Source organism: Temnothorax longispinosus, chromosome 9 (genome assembly GCF_030848805.1).
Source record: "Temnothorax longispinosus isolate EJ_2023e chromosome 9, Tlon_JGU_v1, whole genome shotgun sequence".
Taxonomy (NCBI): domain Eukaryota; kingdom Metazoa; phylum Arthropoda; class Insecta; order Hymenoptera; family Formicidae; genus Temnothorax; species Temnothorax longispinosus.
Window position 1 is genome coordinate 8,328,497 of NC_092366.1, and position 26,879 is coordinate 8,355,375.

Sequence of the window (26,879 nt, forward strand, 5' to 3'; positions counted from 1 at the left end):
TCCGTTTGAGTCTCCGCTCGGCTAGCGTCAAGATTGCTCGGGCGTGCTACTCCTCCGACAATTCGAGCGTAAAGGAAGGGTGTCAATAAGGCCGTTTTTTGACCTACGTCAGAATCGCTCCAAACTGTGGTATTTTCTTCTTACCGATGTAGCTCACAACCTCCTAGAACCGTTTGCTGTCCGAGCAATTAGAGGCTGAGAACGGGCAACTTGAAATCTCAAAAATCAATGGAGTTTTTCACATGGTGGTAGTGCCGGTCTCATTTCAGCATGTCATTGTTGGTAGGGAAGGAGGAAGGGAGGGTGGGGGAGGGAAAGAGGGAGAGCGGGAGATAGAGGGGTGGAGGAAAGGAGGGAGGGGGGAGGTAGAGGAGAAGAGTAGGGGGCAAAAATCCCTCCAAACTGTGGTATTTTCTTCCTACCGATGTAGCTCACAAACTCCTAGAACCGTTTGCTGTCCGAGCAATTAGAGGTTGAGAACGGGCAACTTGAAATCTCAAAAATCAATGGAGTTTTTCATATGGTGGTAGTGCCGGTCTCATTTCAGCATGTAATTGTTGGGAGAGAGGGAGGGAGGAAAGGTGGGTGGTGAGAGGGGGGTGAGAGGGAGGGTGAGAGGTAGAGGAGGAGGGAAGTAGAGGGGGAGAGAGACAGAGGAAGGATGAGAGGGAGAAAAAGGAAGAGGGAGGCAGAGGGAGGGAGAGGGAGGCAGAGGGGAGCAGAGAAAAGGAAAGGGAGGGAGGGAGAAGGAGAGAGAGAAAGAGAGAAATAGAAAGAGAGAGAGAGAGAGAGAGAGAGAGAATGACGGGAACCAGACGGGAGGGAGCAGGTCTGCCTTCCTCTCCCTCCCTCTGCCACTCTTTGCCTCCCTCTCTCTCCCTTCCCTCCCTTTCTCTATCTCTTTTTTCCTCTCTCTCTCTCTCTTTCCCTCCTTTTCTCCCCCTCCCTCCCCTACTCTTTTTTCTCCCCCTCCCTTCCCCACCCTCCTTTTCTCCCTCCCTCCCAACAATAACATACTGAAATGAGACCGGCACTACCACCATATGAAAAACTCCATTTTTGCGATTTCAAGTTGCCCGTTCTCAGCCTCTAATTGCTCGGACAGCAAACGGTTCTAGGAGGTTGTGAGCTACATCGGTAGGAAGAAAATACCACAGTTTGGAGCGATTTTTGCGTCCCTCTCTTCTCCTCTACTTCCCCCCTCCCTCCTTTCCTCCCCCCTCTATTTCCCGCTCTCCCTCTTTCCCTCCCCCACCCTCCCTTCCTCCTTCCCTACCAACAATGACATGCTGAAATGAGACCGGCACTACCACCATGTGAAAAACTCCATTGATTTTTGAGATTTCAAGTTGCCCGTTCTCAGCCTCTAAATGCTCGGACAGCAAACGGTTCTAGGAGGTTGTCAGCTACATCGGTAGGAAGAAAATACCACAGTTTGGAGCGATTTTGACGTAGGCCAAAAAACGGTCTTATTGACACTCTTTTGAATTGTGCAAAGTGCTTTCTTTGCCTAGCGAGTCTTACATCACGGGCGCGATATTTCCATTGCTTTCGCGTTTCGGTTATCCACGCGGCCTCGTGTGAATTGCTGCTCGTGTTCTGATCTATTGTATTTCTCGCTCTATATTGCGAACGGTCTCGCGACCGCTTTTTCCCATCGGTTTGAAACTTTCTTTATTTGTGTATTGTTGGATTTTATTGTTGATTAAACTTGTATTATATTAAGAAAACTAAGTGAGTGCTTTCTCCTTAACTCTTACTGACACTTGTGCTTGCATTAACAGTATTCCTATTCAAGGGTCTTCCTATTCTAAACCCAAGTGATAATAGCTTCTTAATTCTCTTTAACAATTTTTTAATATTACAAAGAATTATTTTAATTACAAAGAATTAAAGAAGTAACAGTACAAAATAAAAATATTTAATTAAAACAAAATAAATAATTTTTTCTTGTAAAAAAACTTGGCGCTGCTAGACTTTGAAATTTAAACATTAAAATTTAAACATTAGTACTAAGATTTTTGATTGAATAAAAAACAAAAACATAATTTAGGAAAGAATGCGACAAGAGTAAAAAAACAGCGCCAAGTTTCTTTACAAGAAAAATTTATTTGTTTTGTTTTAATTAAATATTTTTATTTTGTACTGTTACTTCTTTAATTCTCTGTAATTAAAATAATTCTTTGTAATATTAAAAATTTGTTAAAGAGAATTAAGAAGCTATTATCACTTGGGTTTAGAATAGGAAGACCCTTGAATAGGAATACGAAGATACCACTTGGGTTTCTGCGGAGAATGCGGAGTAGCGCGGAGTAGTGCGGAGAGCGCGTGGCAATGTACGCGTAACGCGACGGTCGCTTGTTATGTTTGACCGTCCCACCGCGGGTGATCACGGTGATAGTGCGCCGCGTCGTCGTCGTCGCGTCTCCGACGTCCCCCCCGTCGCAGCTGAAACCTCCTCGGCAACCGGATCCCGCGGGTCCCACGCTCTCCCCGTCCTCACCCTCGTTTTCCTGCTGTTGCCCTCGGCGCCCACCACGGTTCGGTGACACGGCGTCGTCGAGGCGACTCTGCGCGCGGCCCGCAGCAGAAGCATGCAGTTCTACAAGGACAGGCTGCTGTCGCCGGGCCAGCTGAAGCGGCTGAGCGAGCACAAGTACAGCTGCACGAGCAGCAGCCTCCTCGACGGCCTCCTGCAGCCATGGTGGGACTGGCTGGTTAGCAAGGTGCCGCTCTGGCTCGCGCCCAATCTCATCACCGTCGTCGGCCTGATCATCAACATCGTCACCACCCTGATCCTTATCTACCACAGCCCGGACGCGAGGACCGAGCCACCTAGATGGGCACGTTTTTTATGTGCACTTGCTACTTTCTTTAAAGTAATTGCATAACAATTATCTTTCAAAGCAATATATTAGGTTGGCAACTAAGTTCCCGCCGTTTTTTTAAATTTTAACATTCCGCATGTCATTAAATGTTTTTGGCATAATGTTTTAAATCATTCGAGGTTCAGAAGTGTGAAGCATGGGTTCCGCATGCTTTAAGTGACAACAACAAAAATCAACGAACCACAATCTCCGCTGGTTTGCTTGCTCGTCACCGCTCAACTCATGGACACAAGCAACGATTTCTTTACCGAATCGTTACTGGCGACGATAAATGGTGCCTGTACATTAATATGAAGCAGCGCAAGCAATGGCTTAGCCCCGGTAAACAAGCGACACTGAGCGTGAAACAAGATCTTTATCCGCGTAAAATGATGTTGTGCGTATGGTGGGACTGGGAAGGGATTATCCATTACGAATTGCTTGAACGGAACCAAACGGTCAACGCGGAACTCTATGTTCAACAAATGGAACGACTCAACACGGCTATTCAAGAGAAAAAACCTAATCGGCAGCATGGAGTTCTTCAACCATGCGTTTGAATGGCTTACTTGGTCATATTGGCGACATGAGGGCGGGCGTTGTCGTGCAGCAAAAAAACTCCATGCTGCCAATTAGGTCTTTTCTCTTTAATAGCCGTGTTGAGACATTCCATTTGTTGAACATAGAGTTCCGCGTTGACCGTTTGGTTCCGTTCAAGCAATTCGTAATGGATAATCCCTTCCCAGTCCCACCATACGCACAACATCGTTTTACGCGGATGAACATCTTTTGTTTTACGCGCGGTGTCGCTTGTTTACCGGGGCTAAGCCATTGCTTGCGCTGCTTCATATTAATGTACAGGCACCATTTTTCGTCGCCAGTAACGATTCGGTAAAGAAAACGTTATTGCTTGTGTAAATGAGTTGAGCGGTGACGAGCAAGAAAACCAGCGGAGATTGTGGCTCGTTGATTTTTGTTGTTGTCACTTAAAGCATGCGGAACCCATGCTCCACACTTCTGAACCTCGAATGATTTAAAACATTATGCCAAAAACATTTAATGACATGCGGAATGTTTCTCTTTAAAAAAAGGCGTGCAAAGTCGGTACTCGAATATATCGCGTTTATTGTTCCCTCTTTTCCGCGATGCCGATTGGTTCTCTCGCTATGCTTACTTCATGAGCAGCTGTCATTGTATATGTGTGTAATGTTAAAGCTAAATAGCACGTGCAAAGCGCGCGTCTGTAGTGTCTAGTAACATTTAAAAAAACGGCGGGAACTTAGTTGCCAACCTAATACATATTCTCTTTACAACTGGCGCAATTTAATTTAAAGATTTCACATCTTTTTTTGAAATACATGTCACTTGAGTTAAGTTAGGTAATAAAAATTTTGTGAAGAAGGAATTAAAGATTTCACATCTTTTTTTTTAAATACATGTCACTTGAGTTAAGTTAGGTAATATAATTTTGTGAAAAAGATATAAAGCTACCACTTAGGTTAGATTTTTGAATTTACAAAATACATTGCGTGTACTTGGCACTTTTTTTTACCTTTTTTGAAAAAGGTAATTTTGTACTGATATCACCTATTTTGTAGTGTTAAGCAAGGGGATCTGCAAAACATTTTTATTTTTTATTTTTTAATTATTCACAAAATTAGCAATAACAACAAATACATAAAAATTAATAATATTTAAGTAAAAGTAAATTATACATTTCTCACAAAAATTGAAGGAACACTAAATTTATCTTTAAAAATAGGCAAAATTCGAGCAGCTGTAACTTTGTTAAAAATGAATAAAATTTAAATTTCAAGCTTAAAATCTTTACTTTCGAAAGGTTACTATTATTCGTCCAATTTTTATTATGTCTAGACATAATTTTAATTCAGCAAATTTTTATTATGTCATGACAATTTTAATTCTGCCGCTAGGGAATTTTTAAATCGATTCTTATGAATCAAGCTTGAATTCAATGTCTAGGTGTCCCAGGTTGCCGATAACGAGGTCCACATAGTGCGCTCCATAGTTTTCGGTGTCCAGGTGTATTAATACCTTGAATTCGATGTCTACGTGTTCCAGGTTGCCGATAACGGGTTCCAGATAGTGCGCTCCATAGTTTTTTATGTCTAGGTGTAATAATACGTTGAATTCAATGTCTAGGTGTCCCACGTTGCCGATGACGAGGTCCACCTAGTGCGCTTCGTAGTTTTCGGTGTCTACGTGTATTAATACCTCGAATTCGGTATCTACGTGTCCTACATTCAAATTTAAAGTTATTAATACACCTAGACACCAAAAACTACGAAGCGCACTATGTAAACCTCGTCATCGGCAATCTGGGACACCTAGACATCGAATTCAACGTACGATTACACCTGGACACCGAAAACCATGAAGCGCACTATCTGGACCTCGTCATCATTCTGCCAAGCGTAGAGAATCTTCTTTTCCGGCAGCGGTGGTAATACGATGTAATAAGGATACGAAATCTCTCCAGATAAACATGAAGCAATTGACTCAATATATATTATATATATACCTAATTTACCTAAATAGAAATCTTCCTCCTGACCGATAAGTCTATCGACCTAATTTCGAAATACGCGCGCGATATCGAAACTGGCGATACCTGCGCCGCCAGTGTCGAAAAAGTAAAAGTGACATTTCTCTAATAATCATAATAATATTGAGACGTCGGCGTTAGAAGAAGTATCTTAAAATAAAATTTTTCACATTTTGACTTTGCGTCGCAATATCTCCGCTCGTAGAGCACGTAGCGAAATATTATGAGAGAAACCCCCCCCCCCCCTAATTGGACCCCAAGCTATCGATCAAGCCTACTTAGAACTTGATCCGTTCACTCGTTATCGAGATCTCAACATCTCGGGTACTTGCAACCCGTCGCGTCACGTAAAAGAGTCAAGAGGGCCACAGACAGGACGCGTCAAGCGTCAAGCAGCGAGTAGTAACCAATCAGCGAGACGATATTTTCTATATGCCACTGCTGATATCACCTCACTGATTGGGTTGCTGCTCGCTGCTTGACGCTTGACGCGTCCTGTCTGTGGCCCCCTTCACGGTCGGTCTCGCTCCGCGTGTACTTGGCACGAGACACTACCGTGTCTCTTGATATAGAATATTTTGTGTAAAGATGTTGTATATTAAATATCACATATGCTATAGCTTTCTCAATATTTGAGATAGCGATCCATTTCTAATTCTATTATATTCCTCAGTTTTTTATACCCCTATTTCATATATAATTTTTTAAGATTTGGTTAATTAGTTCTGGAGTTACAGACGTTTGAAATTTCAGAGAATCCGTACATACATAGAACCCTTATAAAGTTTAGCCTAATCAACCAAATTTTAAAGAATTATATATGAAATAGGGGTAGAAAAGACTGAAGAATATAACAGAATTAGAAAAAGTTGCCAATAATATAATTAATACTAAATTGTCCAAAAACAACATTTGTACACTTTTTAGGTAAAAATCGGTAACCCCTTCATCAATCATTGCCAAATTCAACACCAACCTACCTTTAATGATACTCTATTCATAAAAAATAAAAGTGCAAGTTTCGATAAGTGTACATATATGATAATTATATACGAAGCTAGGTTCACGTAATAAATGTCATTTTAAGAAGATATTAATACTACAGCCCCACAAAAAAAATGAAATTTCTGTCCGGCGGACCGGACTAGTCAGTTCTTACGTATTTTGGATCGCTGAATCCGAATCCGAGGTCAGAATTCAAAAGTTGGTTTGTTTTTTTTTCTAATCTCAAAAAACATACTTTTTTAGTACATGTTGAGCCGTAATGAAAAAGCGCGAGCTAGTTTTGAAATTCTGACCGTGGATTCGGATTCAAAAGCTTGAATTACATAACAATTGACTAGATTTTTTAACAAAAAAATGGTAGATCTAATATGGCGGACCCAATATGGCGGATGTTTCTTCAAAGTGATCCGATTTGCTTGAAACTTGGTACTCGGGGGTTTTTGTGGTCGCTGAGTACGAATCTGATGTCAGTTTTCCAAAATTTAAAATGGTAGATCCAGTATACCCAATGAGTTTTTGAAAATTGACAGATTCACCTAAAATTTGTTACTCAAGGGTTTTCGGGGTCGCTGAATACGAATCTGACGTCAGATCATAACATAATCACACTGAAAATGCAGTTTTTCCCACATGACTCTGAAAAAGTACAAATCTTATATATATATTTGACGTCCAAGACCACAATATAGTCAAAGTATATCCATTTGTTTTTTCTTATTTTTGTCTTCGACAAACTTTGCTATTAAATCCGACCCACATTGGCGTATTCGGAATTTCAAGCGCATGTGATAGCATCCACAGTACATCAATTTTATTTATTTGTTCTAATGTTTGTGGTACTATTGAATGTCAATCATCAGTACTCGGCAACAAAAGATCTGAGATTTTAGCTCTTTTGTTGGAAGGTTGTAATTCAGGTTGAGAAGTTTCAAATGTCCGTCTCTTTTTACGAATTTTTTTTTCTTTAGATTGCATGTGTTTCGGCAGCAACATCAGCTTCAAGGTCAACGGTAACATCATGTTCAACGTCAACAGCATCTTCAAGGTCAGCAGCAACATCATCTTTTAGGTCAACATCAACCATCATTTCTTGATTACTGTCCAGTGTGCTTTTGCGTATAGTTGTAGAATTTTCAACGACATCTTGGTAAATCATCCCAACTGTGTCATGTAAAGTATCTTTACCTGATGCAGTATCAACGAAGCGGTAAAAATTGTCGAAAGCTACACCTGTATTTAATCCACTTGTCTTGGTAATACCATCAGGACATAATTCAGATCGACCAGAAGATGTAAACGTAGCTACTGTTTCTAATTCTTCAACTACATGGTAACTGCAACAGTGGCCATACCTATTAATAATTTCAACAATTTTTTGGCTGCTCGTTAGGCTTTTCAAAGTCATCCCTAGGGTTATATGTTTGCTCGTTTTTATTTTACCTTTCGACACATTGTAAATCAAATCTGAAGCTAATGAGTTGCTTATTCTATAACTTTCATTGCTTTTTCTTCGTCTGCTAAAGAACCAAGATCTGCTATGAGAACCACCTAATACTGTAAGATAAAAATCTTTTAAAGTTTCAGGAATGTAGCATTCTCCTTTTAACAAATCAGTCGTTTTTATTAAAAATTATAAGGCTCTCGTGATTAAATCGATTAAAGGGAAAGAGGCAGTAAGAGCCGGCGCGGTAAATAGGGCGCAAGTTATATATATTTTTTATCGTCAATACATAAAAAAATTCGCGAACGTTTCGACCATTTTTGTGGTCATCTTCAGCGCAATGTGTAAATTAGAAACTCTATTGTAACGCGGTCATTAGGCTATTGTATACTCGCACGTCGCACGTTCCTTTTTCCATGCGGTCATTCCGGTGTGTGTGCGCTACTCCATAGGCAAGCAACCTTGAATCCCTCCCAAGTTAGAAGGCCAGGAGGACCATGTTGCATTTGGTACTTCATTATATGTTACACGATACCTGCGTACATACGGAGCGACACACTGATTTACGGTTCACATCGATATAAAATTGAACACTGTGAGTTACTTACAATGAAATCGTAAACGGTATAGCGCACAAAACGACAGATAACAGACGCAAGTTATTTTGACATTGCTTCGAGAGATAATAACTGATCTGAACTTGATCGTAAAACGGTATACAGCGCACAGATAACGGACGCAAGTTGTCTCGACAATGTTTCAAGAGGTAATGACCGATCTTATATGTTTCGCTTGTCTCGAGGTTAAAAGATCGATGTATAAGAATTCGGTGAAAAACAAATAACTAGGCCAGTCATATTAGACTAATTTAGGGGGGTAACCTTCCAATCACTCTTTTCAGGTTGCAACCACCATGAATCGCTTTGATTTAAGGTGCTGTAAGTAGGAGTAATTTTGCTTCGCATAATTAATGCGCATTAAAAAGTTATTAACAATATTATCAACAAAAAACGCGATTTTTTTTATTTTTTCTCACATATCTCGAAAACTAAGCAAGATAGGGTAACTAACTATACGTACCTTTTTTGTAGAGCGTAAAATTATCTACAATAATGATCTGAACAACATTTATCGTCAAGTCAGTCGTTTTAGCTTGCACGCGCCGTCAAAGTCCGAGACTCGGATCTCGAAAACCCTCGATTTTATCGTTTTTTGATGTTGCGTCGGTGATTTTTTTCAGTCATTTAAAATGGAATTAAAAATTCCCCAAAAAATCACACATCATCTGAGAACTACAAAGAATACTTTTCAGGGTGTAACCGATTTTTTAGACCTTTTTTCTTTAGTTTGTAGCTATGTAAGCAAAAAATTTTGATTTTTTTGGACTACTCTTAGTTTTTTCGCTGTTTTCAGGCCTTAGAATTTATTTGAGACGAATTTTATCGTATGCATCTTGTTGTGGACGAAATTTGCAACAAAAAAGGACCCTTGTATAATAACGGTAATGCCAGTCAGAGATTTTGTAACACGGTAATCTATGTATAATAAAGATTCACAATAATAGATAATAAATAAAGCGTGAAACGCGGAGCTCTCAAATTTTTGGAAGCCCCTCGATCACATCGAGATAGTTCTCGGGTAAATCCTCGGTGTCCGTCTGCATATTCAGACCATTCTTCTGTCTTTTAATACATATCATCTCAGATATTAACCGTTTACTAATATATGGTTCGCTGTCCAAAATTTCCACCGCATTCCACTCGAAATCATGACCAAACTCTAATCTATGCTCTGTGATTACTGAGCGACTGGTTGTGTTTTTTCTTACGTGGGCCTGATGTTCTTTAATTCTGGTTTGTAGTTGCCTACCAGTCTGACCCACGTAAGAAGCATCACAGTCCCCACAGTTAATTTTATATACTACGTTGCTATGTGCAAATTTCGGAAGGGCGTCCTTATGTGCTTTAATGCAATTCTGCATTTTATTCAGGCTATAATATGATAGCCTAAACTTATAATTTTTTAAGATGTTTCTATATTGGTCATTAATATGCGGAATATACGGTATCGTGAAAAAGGACGCCGCCTCTTCAGGTTGCACCTCAGGCGGTTGGTATACCTAATGATGTGCAGAACCTTTTACAATTTGGAGATAATTTCAGTCTGCCGGTTTGCAACACGGAGAAACTAACGATGGAGTTTATCAAAAGCATTGAACATAATTTGAGAAAACTCCCTCCAGTTACTCAGTCAGCAATAAGAAATCGCACTGCACATATTGTTAACAACATTGCGAAGGTTCCGATTCTAAAAAATAATGTCAATCTTAAAATCAAACAACTACTTTCAACCACAAAAGAATTTCTGAAAAGAAACAATAATTTAATCTTAACGCGCGCAGATAAAGGTAATGTAACCGTGGCTCTGGATAAAGATAAATATGTTGAGAGTATAGAGGAGATACTTAGAGACACGGATACATATATAAGAATTAATAAAGATCCCACGAGGAAACTCACTAACAGCGTACGCGATTTGTTACAAGATGGAGTAAGTCGGATTTCATCTCGAGATCAACTCACAAACGGATTTTTACTAGTGACGGAGTGCTATCGAGAGCCTATGGCCTCCCGAAGATCCACAAACCGAATTGCCCGTTTCGACTGATAGTTTCGTCCTTGAACAGTCCACTATATAGGTTGGCTGCTTTTCTCCACCGCACAATACACGAAAGCCTCCCGGCCGCTCACAGTCATGTCGTTAATAGCTTTAAATTAGTTGAAAGACTTTCAAAAATACATATAAGTGACAATTTTGAACTAATCTCACTTGTAGTCTCGCTTTTTACGAACGTACCGACAGAAATGGTCCTAGACAGCATTTGCGTTAGATGGCACTTAATTTCTAAAAAATGCAAAATTCCAAGATCCGAATTTCTGATAGCGGTGAGATTGGTTCTAAATTCAACTTTTTTCACGTTTAATAGTATTATTTACCAACAAATTTTCGGCTCACCAATGGGCTCTCCTCTTTCTCCCACAGCTGTGGATATAGTTATGCAGGACTTAGAAGCCAGGGCCCTCGCAACATTAAAATACACACCCCCATTTTTTGTGCGATACGTCGACGACATTGCTCTCGCAACTCCTTCTTCCTCACTGGACCACACATTGGAGGTCTTCAACTCCTTCTATCCAAGGCTCCAGTTTACTATGGAGGTTGGGGAGGGTGGGAGGTTGAACTTCTTGGAAATTACAATGATTCGTCGAAGCAATCGGATAATATTTGATTGGTTTCATAAACCAACGTTTTCGGGCAGGTACTTGAGTTTCATATCTCAACATCCTGTTTGCCAGAAGAGAGGTACAGTCATAAGTTTAATTGATAGAGTTTTTTTGTTGTCTCACCCATCGTTCCATTCAAAGAATTTAGAATTAGCTGTACAAATTTTACTTAACAACTGCTACCCGCTGGATTTCATTTTTAGAATTTTCCATGAGCGCATTAAGTCTCTCATTGACAGAGTGCGTTCTGGGACAGATAGATCGCCTGAGGTGCAACCTGAAGAGGCGGCGTCCTTTTTCACGATACCGTATATTCCGCATATTAATGACCAATATAGAAACATCTTAAAAAATTATAAGTTTAGGCTATCATATTATAGCCTGAATAAAATGCAGAATTGCATTAAAGCACATAAGGACGCCCTTCCGAAATTTGCACATAGCAACGTAGTATATAAAATTAACTGTGGGGACTGTGATGCTTCTTACGTGGGTCAGACTGGTAGGCAACTACAAACCAGAATTAAAGAACATCAGGCCCACGTAAGAAAAAACACAACCAGTCGCTCAGTAATCACAGAGCATAGATTAGAGTTTGGTCATGATTTCGAGTGGAATGCGGTGGAAATTTTGGACAGCGAACCATATATTAGTAAACGGTTAATATCTGAGATGATATGTATTAAAAGACAGAAGAATGGTCTGAATATGCAGACGGACACCGAGGATTTACCCGAGAACTATCTCGATGTGATCGAGGGGCTTCCAAAAATTTGAGAGCTCCGCGTTTCACGCTTTATTTATTATCTATTATTGTGAATCTTTATTATACATAGATTACCGTGTTACAAAATCTCTGACTGGCATTACCGTTATTATACAAGGGTCCTTTTTTGTTGCAAATTTCGTCCACAACAAGATGCATACGATAAAATTCGTCTCAAATAAATTCTAAGGCCTGAAAACAGCGAAAAACTAAGAGTAGTCCAAAAAATCAAAATTTTTTGCTTACATAGCTACAAACTAAAGAAAAAAGGTCTAAAAAATCGGTTACACCCTGAAAAGTATTCTTTGTAGTTCTCAGATGATGTGTGATTTTTTGGGGAATTTTTAATTCCATTTTAAATGACTGAAAAAAATCACCGACGCAACATCAAAAAACGATAAAATCGAGGGTTTTCGAGATCCGAGTCTCGGACTTTGACGGCGCGTGCAAGCTAAACGACTGACTTGACGATAAATGTTGTTCAGATCATTATTGTAGATAATTTTACGCTCTACAAAAAAGGTACGTATAGTTAGTTACCCTATCTTGCTTAGTTTTCGAGATATGTGAGAAAAAATAAAAAAAATCGCGTTTTTTGTTGATAATATTGTTAATAACTTTTTAATGCGCATTAATTATGCGAAGCAAAATTACTCCTACTTACAGCACCTTAAATCAAAGCGATTCATGGTGGTTGCAACCTGAAAAGAGTGATTGGAAGGTTACCCCCCTAAATTAGTCTAATATGACTGGCCTAGTTATTTGTTTTTCACCGAATTCTTATACATCGATCTTTTAACCTCGAGACAAGCGAAACATATAAGATCGGTCATTACCTCTTGAAACATTGTCGAGACAACTTGCGTCCGTTATCTGTGCGCTGTATACCGTTTTACGATCAAGTTCAGATCAGTTATTATCTCTCGAAGCAATGTCAAAATAACTTGCGTCTGTTATCTGTCGTTTTGTGCGCTATACCGTTTACGATTTCATTGTAAGTAACTCACAGTGTTCAATTTTATATCGATGTGAACCGTAAATCAGTGTGTCGCTCCGTATGTACGCAGGTATCGTGTAACATATAATGAAGTACCAAATGCAACATGGTCCTCCTGGCCTTCTAACTTGGGAGGGATTCAAGGTTGCTTGCCTATGGAGTAGCGCACACACACCGGAATGACCGCATGGAAAAAGGAACGTGCGACGTGCGAGTATACAATAGCCTAATGACCGCGTTACAATAGAGTTTCTAATTTACACATTGCGCTGAAGATGACCACAAAAATGGTCGAAACGTTCGCGAATTTTTTTATGTATTGACGATAAGAAATATATATAACTTGCGCCCTATTTACCGCGCCGGCTCTTACTGCCTCTTTCCCTTTAGTCGTTTTTATCTCTTCTGGTAGCGCTTATTTTTCTATATCTAATATTTTTCGTCTCAAAATAAGAGCAGCATTGTGAAGAATGGATTTGTCTTCTAAGAGAGAAAATAAATGGTCATCAATCTCACTGTTAATTAGACCAATAATTTTTTTATTGTGTAGAATACAAATTTTCAGCTGTCCGTCGTATTGTTTTTTTAATTTGGTTTCGAAGTTGGCTTTGGATAATAAACTGTCGTACGTATGGCCATCTTTACTTGTTGCATTTTTAATCGCACTAACGTAATAGTCACTTAAAAAAGTGAAAAAATAACATTTGTTGTTGACAATTACATTTTCATCGATAAACTTACAAACATCTTCAAAACCTTGTTTATGGAATTCTAAATTTTTATGATAATTAGTTTGTGGTTTATCTTGAAACGATGATTGCAGCGAATTCATGTATTCTTTTCGGTAAATCCGGTGGGCTTTCAAAATTGTTGCTTCGTCTGATTGTTGTAATTTTTGATAAACTTCGGTGTCTCTAACAAAATTTGAGAAAGGCTCAATTGCTAGTTTTAAACTCGCTTTATCCAGAACGCACAACTTTTGAATTTGTCCTTTCGTTTTTTTTGCTAATTTTGTGCAAAAAAGACAAACATTGTCGCTAGTTGCAGATAGATCTTCAGCATCTTCCAACTGTTGAGTATCGTTTGATGGAACAGGTATTTCCGACGTATCTTCCTCGTTTATTTCAACATTATCGTTACTTTCTGGTATCGACTGTAAATCTTCTGTTATTACTTGTTCCTCTGCATCTTTGCTTGCCAATAAATCATCTAGAAAAAAAAATTACTATGAAAATTAAAATTCAACAACTTATAAGATTTGTCAAGTTTTGTAAAAATAAATTTGAATTTGAAGCTATACACAGATCGGGATTCCACAATATTTATTTATAAATTTCACTATTATGAAAAGTTTTAATTAAACTATTTTGGTGTATTTTTAATATGTGTAGGTCAAAAGTAACTGAGTATCATAGAAACATAAATGCAGCACTCATTTGTATTAAAATACAAACAAAAATCATAAAATTCAACAGATGTTGTCCTTGTCACATAAAAAAACTATGGGAAGTCTCTATTAGAAAAACTCACAATATTATAAAATGAAATTCTGACAAAACGCAGTACTCAGGTATGAAAAAAAAGGTCGCCTAAAATACAGATTGTTGTTTTACACACTTCTAGTTTTACTAACTTTATAAAATTTTTAAGCGTTGTAAACTTTATTTTTAATACATATATATCAATTTAAAAATAGTAGACTTTACCTGATGAAGATGTTGATGGTTCAGGAAGTGTGCTTGAGGATTTGAGTATATGTTGTTTCATTAGTGCTGAAAAATTCTTATAGCACTGAGCATGGTACCCTTTTGTTACATTTTCAGGTAAAACCACGTCTTTAAATTTTAAGCCATGTTGTTGGCGAACTTTTAAGAAGTTTTTGCATTTTTGTAGTCTGTCTTCATAAAAAATAATCACTTTATCACTAGTGTCTTTTTTACAAATTACACAACTTAAGGGGATGCTGGAGCCGTAGCCGAACTCGATCGGCGTCGGTAAAGAAGACCGGCGAACTATATCTGTCCTTGTATAGACAAAGATATAGACAAGGATAGCACGCTACATTGCACGCACACATACGCACGATGCACATCGACATTATACTTTTATATTACGCTTCCAAATCTTGATTTGGAGGGTTTATTGATGTTTTTCTTGTTGTGCAATTCGGGGGAACTTGTTTTCGCGTTCGTACCAATAATGGTATATCTCTTATATGAAATACATCTTGTGACGAGCTGACAGCTCGCCGCAACTCGAGACGCCATATTGGGATAAGAGTAGGATAAAGAAATCTGTACTTCCGTAATTTTTTCTCGTTTTCTATATAAAATCGGAGTTCCCCCGAATCATTAATTTATGTACTGCAATTCTGGAGAAGGATTTTTAATTCTGTCAAATTAATACGACGCTACGTGCCAACAAAAAATGCCGGTAAAACAGACGGCTCCAGCATCCCCTTAAACGTTTTTTATCCATTGTGATTTGTCAGCACATAACCTTAAAATTAGTAGTTACTAAAATAATTATTATCACTAATAATTCTAAACTATTTAAACCTTTGACTAACTATATAACATGGACTGCTAGCAGCAACTTCAGACTGGATGTCAAGATGTATCGCGCCGACATCGACTAGTTGAGAAATGCGTGAACTAAAACCGACGTCATGTCGATAACGTATTGGTCACGTCGGTCATGTCGGTCATATCAATCATGTACACGTGCACGTGTTTTTACGAGTATTTTGTTATTATAAATAAATTGACTAAAAAAATTAGTATAATATACAACAATATGATCGCTTATTGTTTTGTTGAAGGATGCACATCGAGCAAATACAAAAGGAAGACTGAAAGACATAAGTCTATCGTGCCTATGTACGGGTAAGTCAAAGTTAACCTTAAATAAATATGTATGTGTATATATATATATACATATATATAATTATAGCAAATAATCTTTCATATTTTAAGAATATAATTCTATTATATTTTCAGATTCCCCACTGATAAGAAACTAAAGGAAAAATGGATAAATGCATTACTTGTTTTAAACAAACAAAGTAATGCTTGTAGTCCCTTAAAATACAGTAGAATCTGCATCAAACACTTTTCGGAAGACCAAATTGAACAATTTGGACTGCAAAGTGTTCGTTTGAAAAAGAATGCTGTCCCAAGCGTATTTCCTAATGCAGAACAAAGGTAAAATATAATAAAAACCATTTATAATAAAACATTCAGTTTTTTATTTCTTTCTGCTTATTAATAAAAAAATGTTTTAATTTTAACTCAATATGCTTTAAGATACTTTTTATAATTTGAATATATAAATGAAATATGTATTAAATATATATTATTCTCTTTTTTCTTTAATTAATCAAATTGTTTATTAATTGAATATTTTTACAGTAAGACAATATCTAAAAATGAAGATAATTTAAATTTTAACGAAATCGAAGAAATTGAGCAATTTCAAATAAACCAGCTAATTATTCAAGATAAAAATGTAGTTAAATATAATGAAGCTAGTGAAATTAATTTAAATGAGCTACAAGAAAATATTGAAAAAGAAACACCCAGAAGTAGTCATCATTGTAGCGAAGAAACTGATGTATTCTCTTCCAATATGCAAGTTGAGGAATGCATTGTGGATAAAAGTGTTGCAACGTTTACTAAGAAGATTAGATATCCTGGAAAGATAACGGATGCCCTAATAGAAAATATGTCTCGAGATGAAATGATAAATGTCATTAAAATGTTAAAAGAAACGACAAGAAAGAAAAATATCACTATAAAACGTTTGCGAACTCAACTTTCACGTAAAGAAAAGAAAACAAACAGCTTAAGCACATTATTAGAAGTTTTAAAACAAAAATATAGTCTTTCTTCTGATTGTTGTGGGACATTACAGGTAAATAAAAATTAAGGGCATAGGGGGATAAGCATGTAAAAATTGCCCCCGCAAGTATGAAGTTGATATTGGCGTCGTAGTTAGTACTCATGTGACCTTAAACTTCTGCAAATATTGACCTTGAAATTATATTTTTGAAGGAGTTATGGAGGAAGAAAGAAAAAAAAAACAAAAAATTTCTTTCTCGAAAACGGCTCGACCAATTTTTATGAAAAAATATATGTTGTAGGTATCAATAAGGTGTTTAAAAGAAAATACTTTGTAATTTTTGAACAATAATAGAGCTGAAAAAAATTTTTAAATTTTTCAAACATTTTTTTTTGTGTTTTTTTAGAGTGACATTTTTAATTTTTTTTGCAAAAACATTGTACTAGTATCTATTTTAACATATAATTTCCTGGATTTTTGAAAAATATAGTTTTTGGAGTAAAAAAATGAAATCATGATCGTGTCACCTGATGCTCAAAGTAACGTCTTGTAGCGCCGGTTAAGGCATAAAAGCGCTTTGTTATTGAATGGCATATTTTGTTAGAAAAGCTTTGGCTCATTATTTATTACTTGTTTATCACATTTTTTTAAGGCTTTAATTACAATTTCTTAATTATTTTATATATGTCATCATGGTCGTGTCACTTGATGCTCAATAGGCGTGCTGTGTGAAATTGTACAAAGACATTGCTGATTATAATGGGGATATTGCATGGGTAAAGTGTCTCAGTATCTGGAATTTAAAAGTTGCACGGATAGTACCTGATGCAACATTATGAAAAATCTGCTGGTATGTTAGCATTTATAATTATGAGATGCGATTTTTGCAGTTTCTATGAATTAAATTTTGCATTACTTTTCAGATTCCAGATGTTGCTCCGTTAAATGAATATTATAGAAATGTAAATGAAATCATTGTATATATTCATCAGAAGAATACCCATTATGTATAAACATATTTAAAACATATATAAAATAATTAAAAACTTGTTATTAAAGCCTTAAAAATGTGATAAACAAGTATAAATATAAGCCAAAGCTTTCTAACAAAATATGCCATTCAATAACAAAGCGCCTTATGCCTTGACCGGCGCTACAAGGCGTTACTTTGAGCATCAAGTGACACGATCATGATTTTCATTTTTTTACTCCAAAACTATATTTTTTAAAATCTAGGAAAATTATATGTTAAAATAGATACTAGTACAATGTTTTTGCAAAAAAAATTAAAGGTGTCACTCTAAAGAAACAAAAAAAAAATTGTTTGAAAAATTCAAAAATTTTTTTAGCTCTATTATTTGTTCAAAAATTACAAAATATTTTCTTTAAAACACCATTATGATACCTACAAACATATATTTTTTTCATTAAAAATTGGCTCAGCCGTTTCGAGAAAGAAAGTTTGTTTTTTTTCCCCCAATGTAACTCCTTCAAAAAATAAGGAAAATATTTAAATTTAAGTGAAAAATTCAAGTTCATAAAATAATAATAAATTTCGAAAAAAAATATTTTTTTTTATGCCGGGTAAATATCGGAAATCGAAATATCGGTGAGTAATTCAATACTAAGCACCAGTAGTTCTGTATAGTATTAATCACTACCTATAATATTTATCACTACCAGTATTTTCCCAGTATTTCCCAAATAAATATTGACAGTATTAAATCACTGAGATTTTAAGTATTTAGTCAGTAATACTTTTCTGTAAGGGTCGTAAGTTTCTAAAAAAGTAACGCTCGCGTAAACGTAGTAATTATCGCATTATATACATATGTCATATAATATAACATGGAGACATTTAATCTGCAATCGAGTCTGCAATAACATTAATTAATGATATATATTACTGTTCATACCTTTGTAGAGATATGTATAACACAATCATGTTGAAAAACTAATCTTTGTATATATTTTAAAAAAATTTGCGCTACATATGTAAAAAATAAATTTTTTTAACTAGTTAAAAATATCTTGAAATTTTATTATCTTCCATTAATTTATGTCTTTAAAATTATTATTCCTTATCCTACTCAGACAGATAGAGTTGTAAAACTTCTATATTATATTTCTTGAATATTTTATATTTATGACATTTATATATTACTAATGTAATGCTTTATTTATTTTTCAAATGTAACTTTATTAAATCGTTTTATTTTAACTAGTTATAAAAAATTCTATTTAAAAAATTATCTTTATCCTTATCCTTACATTTGAATAATAATTAAAAATTATCACAATGTAACATAAAATATAAAAAAAACTACATATCAAATAATTTAAATCGAATTCAGATTATTTTGTTGACGTAATATTTTATCAAAAAAATTTTTGGGAAATCATAATATTCAATATTTTGTTAACATATCTTAAAAAAACAATATTGATTGTAAATTTCTTTCCTAATGTTTAGAGTATTTCTGAAGATATCGATATTATTCGACAAATTAAGGATGGAAGAAAAGGCAAATATTCTGCGGAATTACGTGCTTTTTCATTAACTTTAAACTTTTATAGTCCAAAGGCATATGATTATATCAGAAATATTTTTCATAATAAATTACCAGCGCCATCCACTATTCGTGCTTGGTACAGCAATATAAATGGATCGCCAGGTTTAACTCAAAAAGCAGTGCAAATATTGAAAAGGAAAAGTGATAATGCAGGCGATAAGAAATTATATGCATGCCTTATTACGGAAGAAATGGCCATTAGAAGACAAATAGAGTGAGTCATACAAAAAAAACATTAACAGGATATGTGTAAAATAAATTGCCTACCCATGATGATAAACGTTTACCTGTACTGTAGCTAAGCAAGCATTAGTATATTTATTAAACGGTGTAAATGAAAGATGGAAACTACCAATTGCATACTTCTTTGTTAACGGACTTACTGCGGAAGAACGAGGTGAAATTACAAAGACAGTTCTTACTTCCATAGATAGTTGTGGAATTCAGGTCATTGCTTTAACTTTTGACGGACTCATATCAAATATTAGCATGTGTAAATATTTAAATGCTAATAATAATTTTGATAGCATTTTGCACCCAACTCACGGTTATAAGATTCCAATCATTTTTTACGCTTGTCATATGATTAAGTTAGTCAGAAATACTTTTGCTTCTAAAGAAATACTGTATGATAGTGATGGTAATGCAATCAGATGGGAATTTATGGTAAAACTTGTTCATCTTCAAAACAATAGTTGCTTTCATTTGGCTAACAAATTGACTTCTAAACATATACAGTGGTACAAAAATAAAATGAACGTAAAACTAGCTGTACAAATTTTAAGCGAGAGTAGTGCCGCAGCCTTAGAGCAGTTTCATGAAGATGGTCATCCAGATTTTACAGATTGTATTGCCACAGCCTAATTTTGTAGAATAATAAACAATATTTTTGATTGTCTTAATTCAAGAAATTTTTATTGCAGTAAATATAAGAAGCCATTATCTAAGAATAACATGAAAGAAATTTTTTCTTTTTTTGATACATCTATTAAGTATTTGTCATCTATTACATTAGAAGTCAAAGGAAAACGTGTTCCAGTAATAGAAACAACATCAAAAACCGGTTTTCTTGGGTTAATTATTAATATGAAAAATGTACAGTTTTTATTTTATGAATACGTAGAGAAGGGATATTTGCAATATCTATTGTCTTATAAGTTATCACAAGATCACTTGGAAATGTTCTTTTCATGTATTCGTGCAATGGGAGGATATAATAATAATCCCAGTATCAAGCAATTTATAGCTTCATATAAACGCCTTCTGCATCACAATGAAATTAAACCTTCTACACAAGGAAATTGTGTTCCGTTGGATAATATTCCTATCCTAAATGTTTCATCGCACAAAACATCACCTAGTTCGAATACAGAAAGAGAAAGTAAAAATAATAAAGATGAAAATAATAATGATAATGATATGTTAATTGACGATATACCAATGCTACATATAAATCTTGCTAATAATCACGCGATTACATACATAGCAGGATACGTTGAAAAAAAGAGAGGGAGAGAGGGAGAGAAGGGGGAGAGAGAGGGGGGAGAGGGAGAGAGGGGGAGAGAGGGAAGAGGGAGAGAGGGGGGAGAGAGAAAGAGAGAGAAAGAAAGGGGGAGAGAGAGGGACTATTTGCGTGTCTTATCACTACATTCATTACTGTTAGGCGGTACGAAGTTCGCCGGGGCAGCTAGTATATATATACATATATACATGGTAACTTAACTGAAACAAAACAACAACTGAATTAAAAACCTTTAAAAAATTGAAAAAAAACTCGAAATAATTTTCCACGTTGCTACGTTTGTTATAAAAAATTGAACTCTCCAAAATATACTCTGTTACATAAACAGAGCTAGGGCCCCGTCGCGTCAACTGCCGGCAGGTCTCAATAAACTATCTCTCTCGCACTTATGGCTATGCATAAGACTTTTTTGTCGCATTTATTTTAAATCTTTATTCGCGTCAGGGAATTATTAAAAACCGTTTAATTTGTCTGGCGATTTACACGTATTTTTATTATTATTTAATAAACATGCTATAAAAATTTCAGAATGCCTAAAGTATATTTTTGAGGTATAATTAAATTCGGGGGGGTCAGGTTATACTTTAAAACCCAAAAAATAGTCTGGGATTTTTATTTCTGGGTTAAATAGATGCTAAAATTAAAGATTAAACAAATTTCAAGTTGCCTAAAAGTTATTTTTTTGATTTATTTTTTTGCAAATGTCATAGGTTGTGCAGTAGCGAAATAACCGCAAACCCTCTGCCTGACTCAGGATTCTAGATTCACCAATTAATAACATATTATTTTTTTGTTATTTTAACTTGCCCAAAATACATTCCCTAAATTCGTCGTCACAGCTCTCCGACTATTATATTTAGGGGAAAGGGGGGTAAGATGACGAAGTGGGTAAGATGACAAATTGCTAATTTTTCTAAACTAATAACAGATAACGAGTCGATGCTGAACTCTTTAAAAGCTTTAAATAATAGCACATAATTTCTTATAGTTTGATTTCAATCTGTCCACAAAAGTAAATAATATAATAAGAAATGTAGTGTTTTGGATGCACCCATATGTAATTTTTTGGTGTTTGTTTATAAGGAATGACATAATTATAGTAAATATTTTCACTTTCTTTATAAAATTACAGTAGAGTATAGCGAAGAATGTACAGAATAACATAGTAGCATTTTTTATTTTTTATTTTTATTAAATAAAAAAAATAAATACAATGACTGCGGGTAAGATGACGAACGTCATGCGTGTGCAAGATAACATATCCGTAAATGCAGTTTAATTTTACCATGTGAATTTTACTGATTTTTTCGTTTTTTATTTTTCTTTTATTTGTGTTAAAGTATTATAATACTAAAATAATATAAAAAGTTTATTACAATAAAATAAATCTTCTTATTCAGAAAGAAATATATATAACTTAATTTGACTTTTCGTTATCTTATTCACTACTAAAAGTCATCTTACCCACATATGGGAGCAAGATGACGAAAACAACGCACGTTCTTAAAAAATGTAAATTAAAAATTCTAATTTATTTACAATTTTTAAATTTTTACACTTTATATAAAAGACTTTAGTAAATCTAAAAAAAATAGATCATTATTTTAATATTTTCACAGAAATTAAGAAAAATCGGCAAACCTTAAGGTCATCATCTTACCCCCTTTTCCCCTATTATGTGTATAATTGAAATCCAAGTAAATTCCTGCATTATCATCTTTTCAATTAACATTTCTGCAGACAATAACATAAAATTGCAAAATTTTTTATTTACCTTTTTTCTTATTCCTGGATCACTTTCAACAATTTCATTATCTATCTATCTATACCTACATATATATATAAATAAATGCATGTATGTTTGTCCGCTATGCAAATCTACAGTTTTTAAATTAGAACAACTAAATTTGGTATACTATCTCATGATACTCTAACTTAGACCGTAGACGTATTTTGAGAACCGCATAATTACCGATTTTTTTGAGAAACAGTTCCAAAATTTTTCTAATAAAAATTTACAATATTTTTTATTTTTTTAAAAATTTTTGTGTTTTAATAATATTTAAGTCAAGTTTCAATAACGATAACACTTTTTGTAATATCAACTGTTTTACGCAATTTTCGAAATCATTGAAACCATTAAAATTTTTAAAAATTTAAGGTACAAAATACTCGCAAAACACTTATTCAAAATAAAAGATTGAATTTATTAAGGTATTACATTTTTATAAACATTTTCAATTTGAGTTTTTGTAACATATACATATCTTCTCGTTAAAAAATTAGAAGTTAAAAAAACTTAGGACACACATTCTGGAATCTATTATCTTTAAAATGTGATATGTATGACAGTTTTGAAAAAGTTTTAGTCAAAGATACAATTTATTATGGTGCACGATTTCTCGTATACGTAGCAACATTGTTGTAATTTACAAAGCTATATGTAATGTTTGATATTATAAAAGATTACATACAGTTTTTACAGTTTACATATTCAATTTATATGTATCGTGTATATATATCTATATATAGGATGTTGTGCCCCATTTTAATATATTTTAAAAACTCTTTTATTTTTAATGTAGAAAAAATGCTTCAGATAAAAGTGGTTTGGTTTGAAAGAAAATATATGATTCCGTAATATGTCGTGTAGTAAATATATGTCGTCGTTTTAAAAAAATTTAAAGGCGACTAATTTCTTGAATAGTACATTAAAAATGGGGCACCCTGTATATAAAACTAAAGGTATATACAATAATATAAATACAAACGCACAAAATATCAAATTATAAAGCTCAGAATAAAAACCGTATTTTCCTTTACAAAGAAAAAAATAAAGTTATGTACACATATCGTTTGATAGGGAAACAACTTTCTGATTTTTACATTCTAATGTGAGCTATTATTGTAGTAGCTCTGTCTATTTAAAACATGATTAGATATAAAAAATTCATAAATTGCAACAACAATTGCTTTTGTCACAACGAATTTAACTTGGAAGTCAGATCCGTATTTTTTAAATTGTACTTGATCTATCCGCTAAATATCTTCTCAATCTCCGATGTGAACATTTCTTTCCAATCGTCCGTCGTCTCTTGCCGGATTAGCATTTCTGGTGGCATCACGATGATAGAACTTGACTGATTCACCATTGGATTGATTGAATTTCTGCGGAAATATTCTATTCTATGTTCCACTAACTTAACGATCTACTCGTCAGTGTAATTCTTACCGAAGAATACAGCAATTTTTTTATATGTTTTCAGGTAAATCCTATGCAAAATAGATGAAAACGTTATAAGTATAGAACACAGTAATATCTTTAAATTAGATGTATATGTAATATTTTTAATTATTTACTGTATTTTTATTGTTAAATCCAAATAATATGATCAAGTATTATATAGAAGATTTAACTTCAATTAATAAAATGTTACTCAGATTAATAATACTTAAAATTCAAAAAATTATAGAAAATCGAAAATGTTTATTTCCTCCTATATCTCCTTAGAGAACAAATTGACATATGTCATATTTGAAAAAAAAACTTCTTTATTTTTTATACGAAACTATGTGCAATAAAGTAGAATTTCCTTCTATCTCACCTTTATCAGATCTTCGTAGAAGAGAAACATCACATGTGGTCTGTGTCTCATCGCCCAAGCTTCCTTCACATGTTCCTAATATGAACTCTATAGAACTAAAATTGCCAGAGATTAGGCTTTCAGAATGATAACTGAGAACAAATAAATTAAACTGAAAAGATCAACATTTCGCAAAACTTACTGTTGTCATTAATAAAATTAATACAGAAGTCTTCGAAAGTTCCCTGGTATTGATTCAAAGATTTCTGAAAATTATACCACGAGACAGCCACGTCTATTGAATTTCTTGCGACGTAGATAATCTAAGAACAAAAATGATTCTCAACAGTTTGCCTGCAAGTTTTCGCATTCTAATGTATCCCTATTTCCTTCGACGTATGAAATGAGATAAAAAAAACAACTCAAGTGTATACATAAATGACAAGTGCTTCGATGAATTTAAACTGAAAATCTTAAAGGGACATTGTTTATGACTTTCAATTTTCTTTTCAGCGTTTATTATATCTTTTTTCCTTTCAATACCGTATAGAATATTACATATTATAAATATGCATTCAACTAATAAAATATTCATGCAAACACTCCTTGCAAGTATTATTTACGACTGTCGGCAACAGTTTGAGAGGCATATGTGACTCTTAAAGAAACGAGGTGAAGGCAGACTATATTCATAAATTCGACGCTATATTTCTCGTATTAATCCTATCAGGAACGTCTTTCGCTGTGATATAATCGTTCAGTATTGATCCTATCCTAAAGAGAAAAGAATTCTTCCGATATAGTAAAATCTAAGAAAAGAAAATTCAGAAAGTATAACAATTTTATTTTTTTATGTAAGAGAAGAATACATGCAGAATTCAGATTTCCTATATTTTTTCATTAAATCGGAAATCAAATCTGATCGGACGAAATTTCTTATGCATTCTAATTAAAAGTATACGACAAAATAAATACTTCGAACTTAAATTTCGTTTCTATTAAGAACTTTATCGGTATTTACGCAAGAAGTATTTTTCCATACCGTCGTAAAAATAAAAAATGTAAATTTATTTCTGCAGTTTTTGCGTAAAAAAAAATAAATATATATTATACTGTACTCGTAAAAAAGAAATTTCTCTACAGAATGTCTTCGATGTGCCTCTTCGAAATTCATGTCATTCGCCACCAACCGTACAAGTTCCTGTGTCATCGTCGAACCTATATCAATACAGCACGTAAAGTCAATTAACATTTTTGACAATAGCAGGAAATTTCAGAATTTCTCATTTACACTTAAGCGTCTAGATCACTTTCAACAATTTTATTATTCGTAATTTTTTTATTCTCTTCAAAATTTTTATTTTTGAATAACATTGACTCAAGTTTCAATAACAATAACGCTTTTTAAAATATCGACTGTTTTATACAATTTTTGAAATTACAGTGTCATTTCAACTATTATATTTTTAAATAATTTAAGATAAAAAGAACTTACAAAACAATTATAAAAAGTAAAAGACTAAATTTATTGCATAAAGTATAAAGTATTACTTTTCTAGTAACTTTCAGCTGCCATTTGAGTTTTCTTAACGTTAGAATGATACTTTTTGCTCAAGAACTTTTAAACTAAAAGAAGTTGCGATAATATTTTGGAATTACTTTTAAAATGATATTATATGGAATGTATAACAGCTTTGGAAAAGTTTCGGTCAAACATACAATTTAATATCGCGCACGATTTCTCATACATTATGCAACATTAATGTAATAACATGCAACTTACAAAGTTTTATATAACGTTTTTAGATAATATAAAATAGATTATTTTAATTTTATTGCTGCATATAAGATTTTTTATAATTTCCTATTCTTATGCACTTATTTATATTATAGTGTATATACTTTCCGGTTTTTTTTTTTTTTTTTTTTTTTTTTTTTTTTCTACAAAAGAGCAAAGTCATGCACAAATATCGTTTGATAAGAAAACAATTCTCTGACTTCTACATTTCAACGTAGTTTTCGACAAAAAAATATATTACTTATAAAAATGTTTTATTACAGTTTGTACTCTAGAATCGCTCTTTTAAATTCATATCTATTATACTTCCAAATAATCAGCTTCAAAATCTGAACTTTGAAAACAATTTACCTGATCCAGGAAAGCTAATAATTCATGTATCATCCGGACAAGTTTCGAAATAAAATATGCTGTCGCCCTCTTCGACATATTTATATGGCAGGACCCATTTATTCTTCTTCTTATCGCGGAAGCCGATTTTAACGAAGCCGCGTTTGTGAAATAAATACCACTTCAATAATTTCGCCGCCATGCGCCAGCTCAGCTACGAACCACTCTATTTTTAGATCCGTGAAACGCATATTCGTTAACAGCCTCCTTCGATCTCGTTGATTGTTTGAAATTTCGCTCGAGTGT

General features: G+C 34.2%; 2 protein-coding genes and 1 pseudogene across 4 annotated transcripts in view; 2 read left to right on the forward strand and 1 right to left on the reverse strand.

The window, feature by feature from the left end:
• LOC139818716 (probable cytochrome P450 6a14) overlaps positions 1-16,097 on the forward strand; it is a 34,572-nt gene extending 18,475 nt beyond the window's left edge. For 2 of the 3 annotated variants that reach the window (XM_071787549.1, XM_071787548.1), the window contains exons 8-10: positions 7,407-7,483; positions 15,748-15,811; positions 15,926-16,065. In XM_071787549.1, coding sequence (XP_071643650.1) covers positions 7,407-7,483; positions 15,748-15,781 — 111 coding nt within the window. In that variant the 3' untranslated portion in view covers positions 15,782-15,811; positions 15,926-16,065. Of the gene's footprint in view, positions 1-7,406; positions 7,484-15,747; positions 15,812-15,925 lie in introns of all 3 variants that reach the window. The other variant, XM_071787550.1, reaches the window with a different exon arrangement.
• On the forward strand, positions 9,485-11,940 carry LOC139819161 (uncharacterized). Its single transcript, XM_071788360.1, has one exon. It carries the CDS (start codon positions 10,744-10,746, stop codon positions 11,938-11,940), a length of 1,197 nt encoding a protein of 398 aa, XP_071644461.1. The 5' UTR covers positions 9,485-10,743.
• Positions 16,098-21,987: 5,890 nt separating the features above from the next.
• LOC139819214 (sulfotransferase 1A1-like) lies at positions 21,988-26,627 on the reverse strand (annotated as a pseudogene).
• Positions 26,628-26,879: the final 252 nt, after the last annotated feature.

What these genes read in the sequence shown, in the direction of transcription:
- LOC139819161 (XM_071788360.1), top strand. Translation starts at nt 10,744, where the DNA reads ATGGTCCTAGACAGCATTTGCGTTAGATGGCACTTAATTTCTAAAAAA.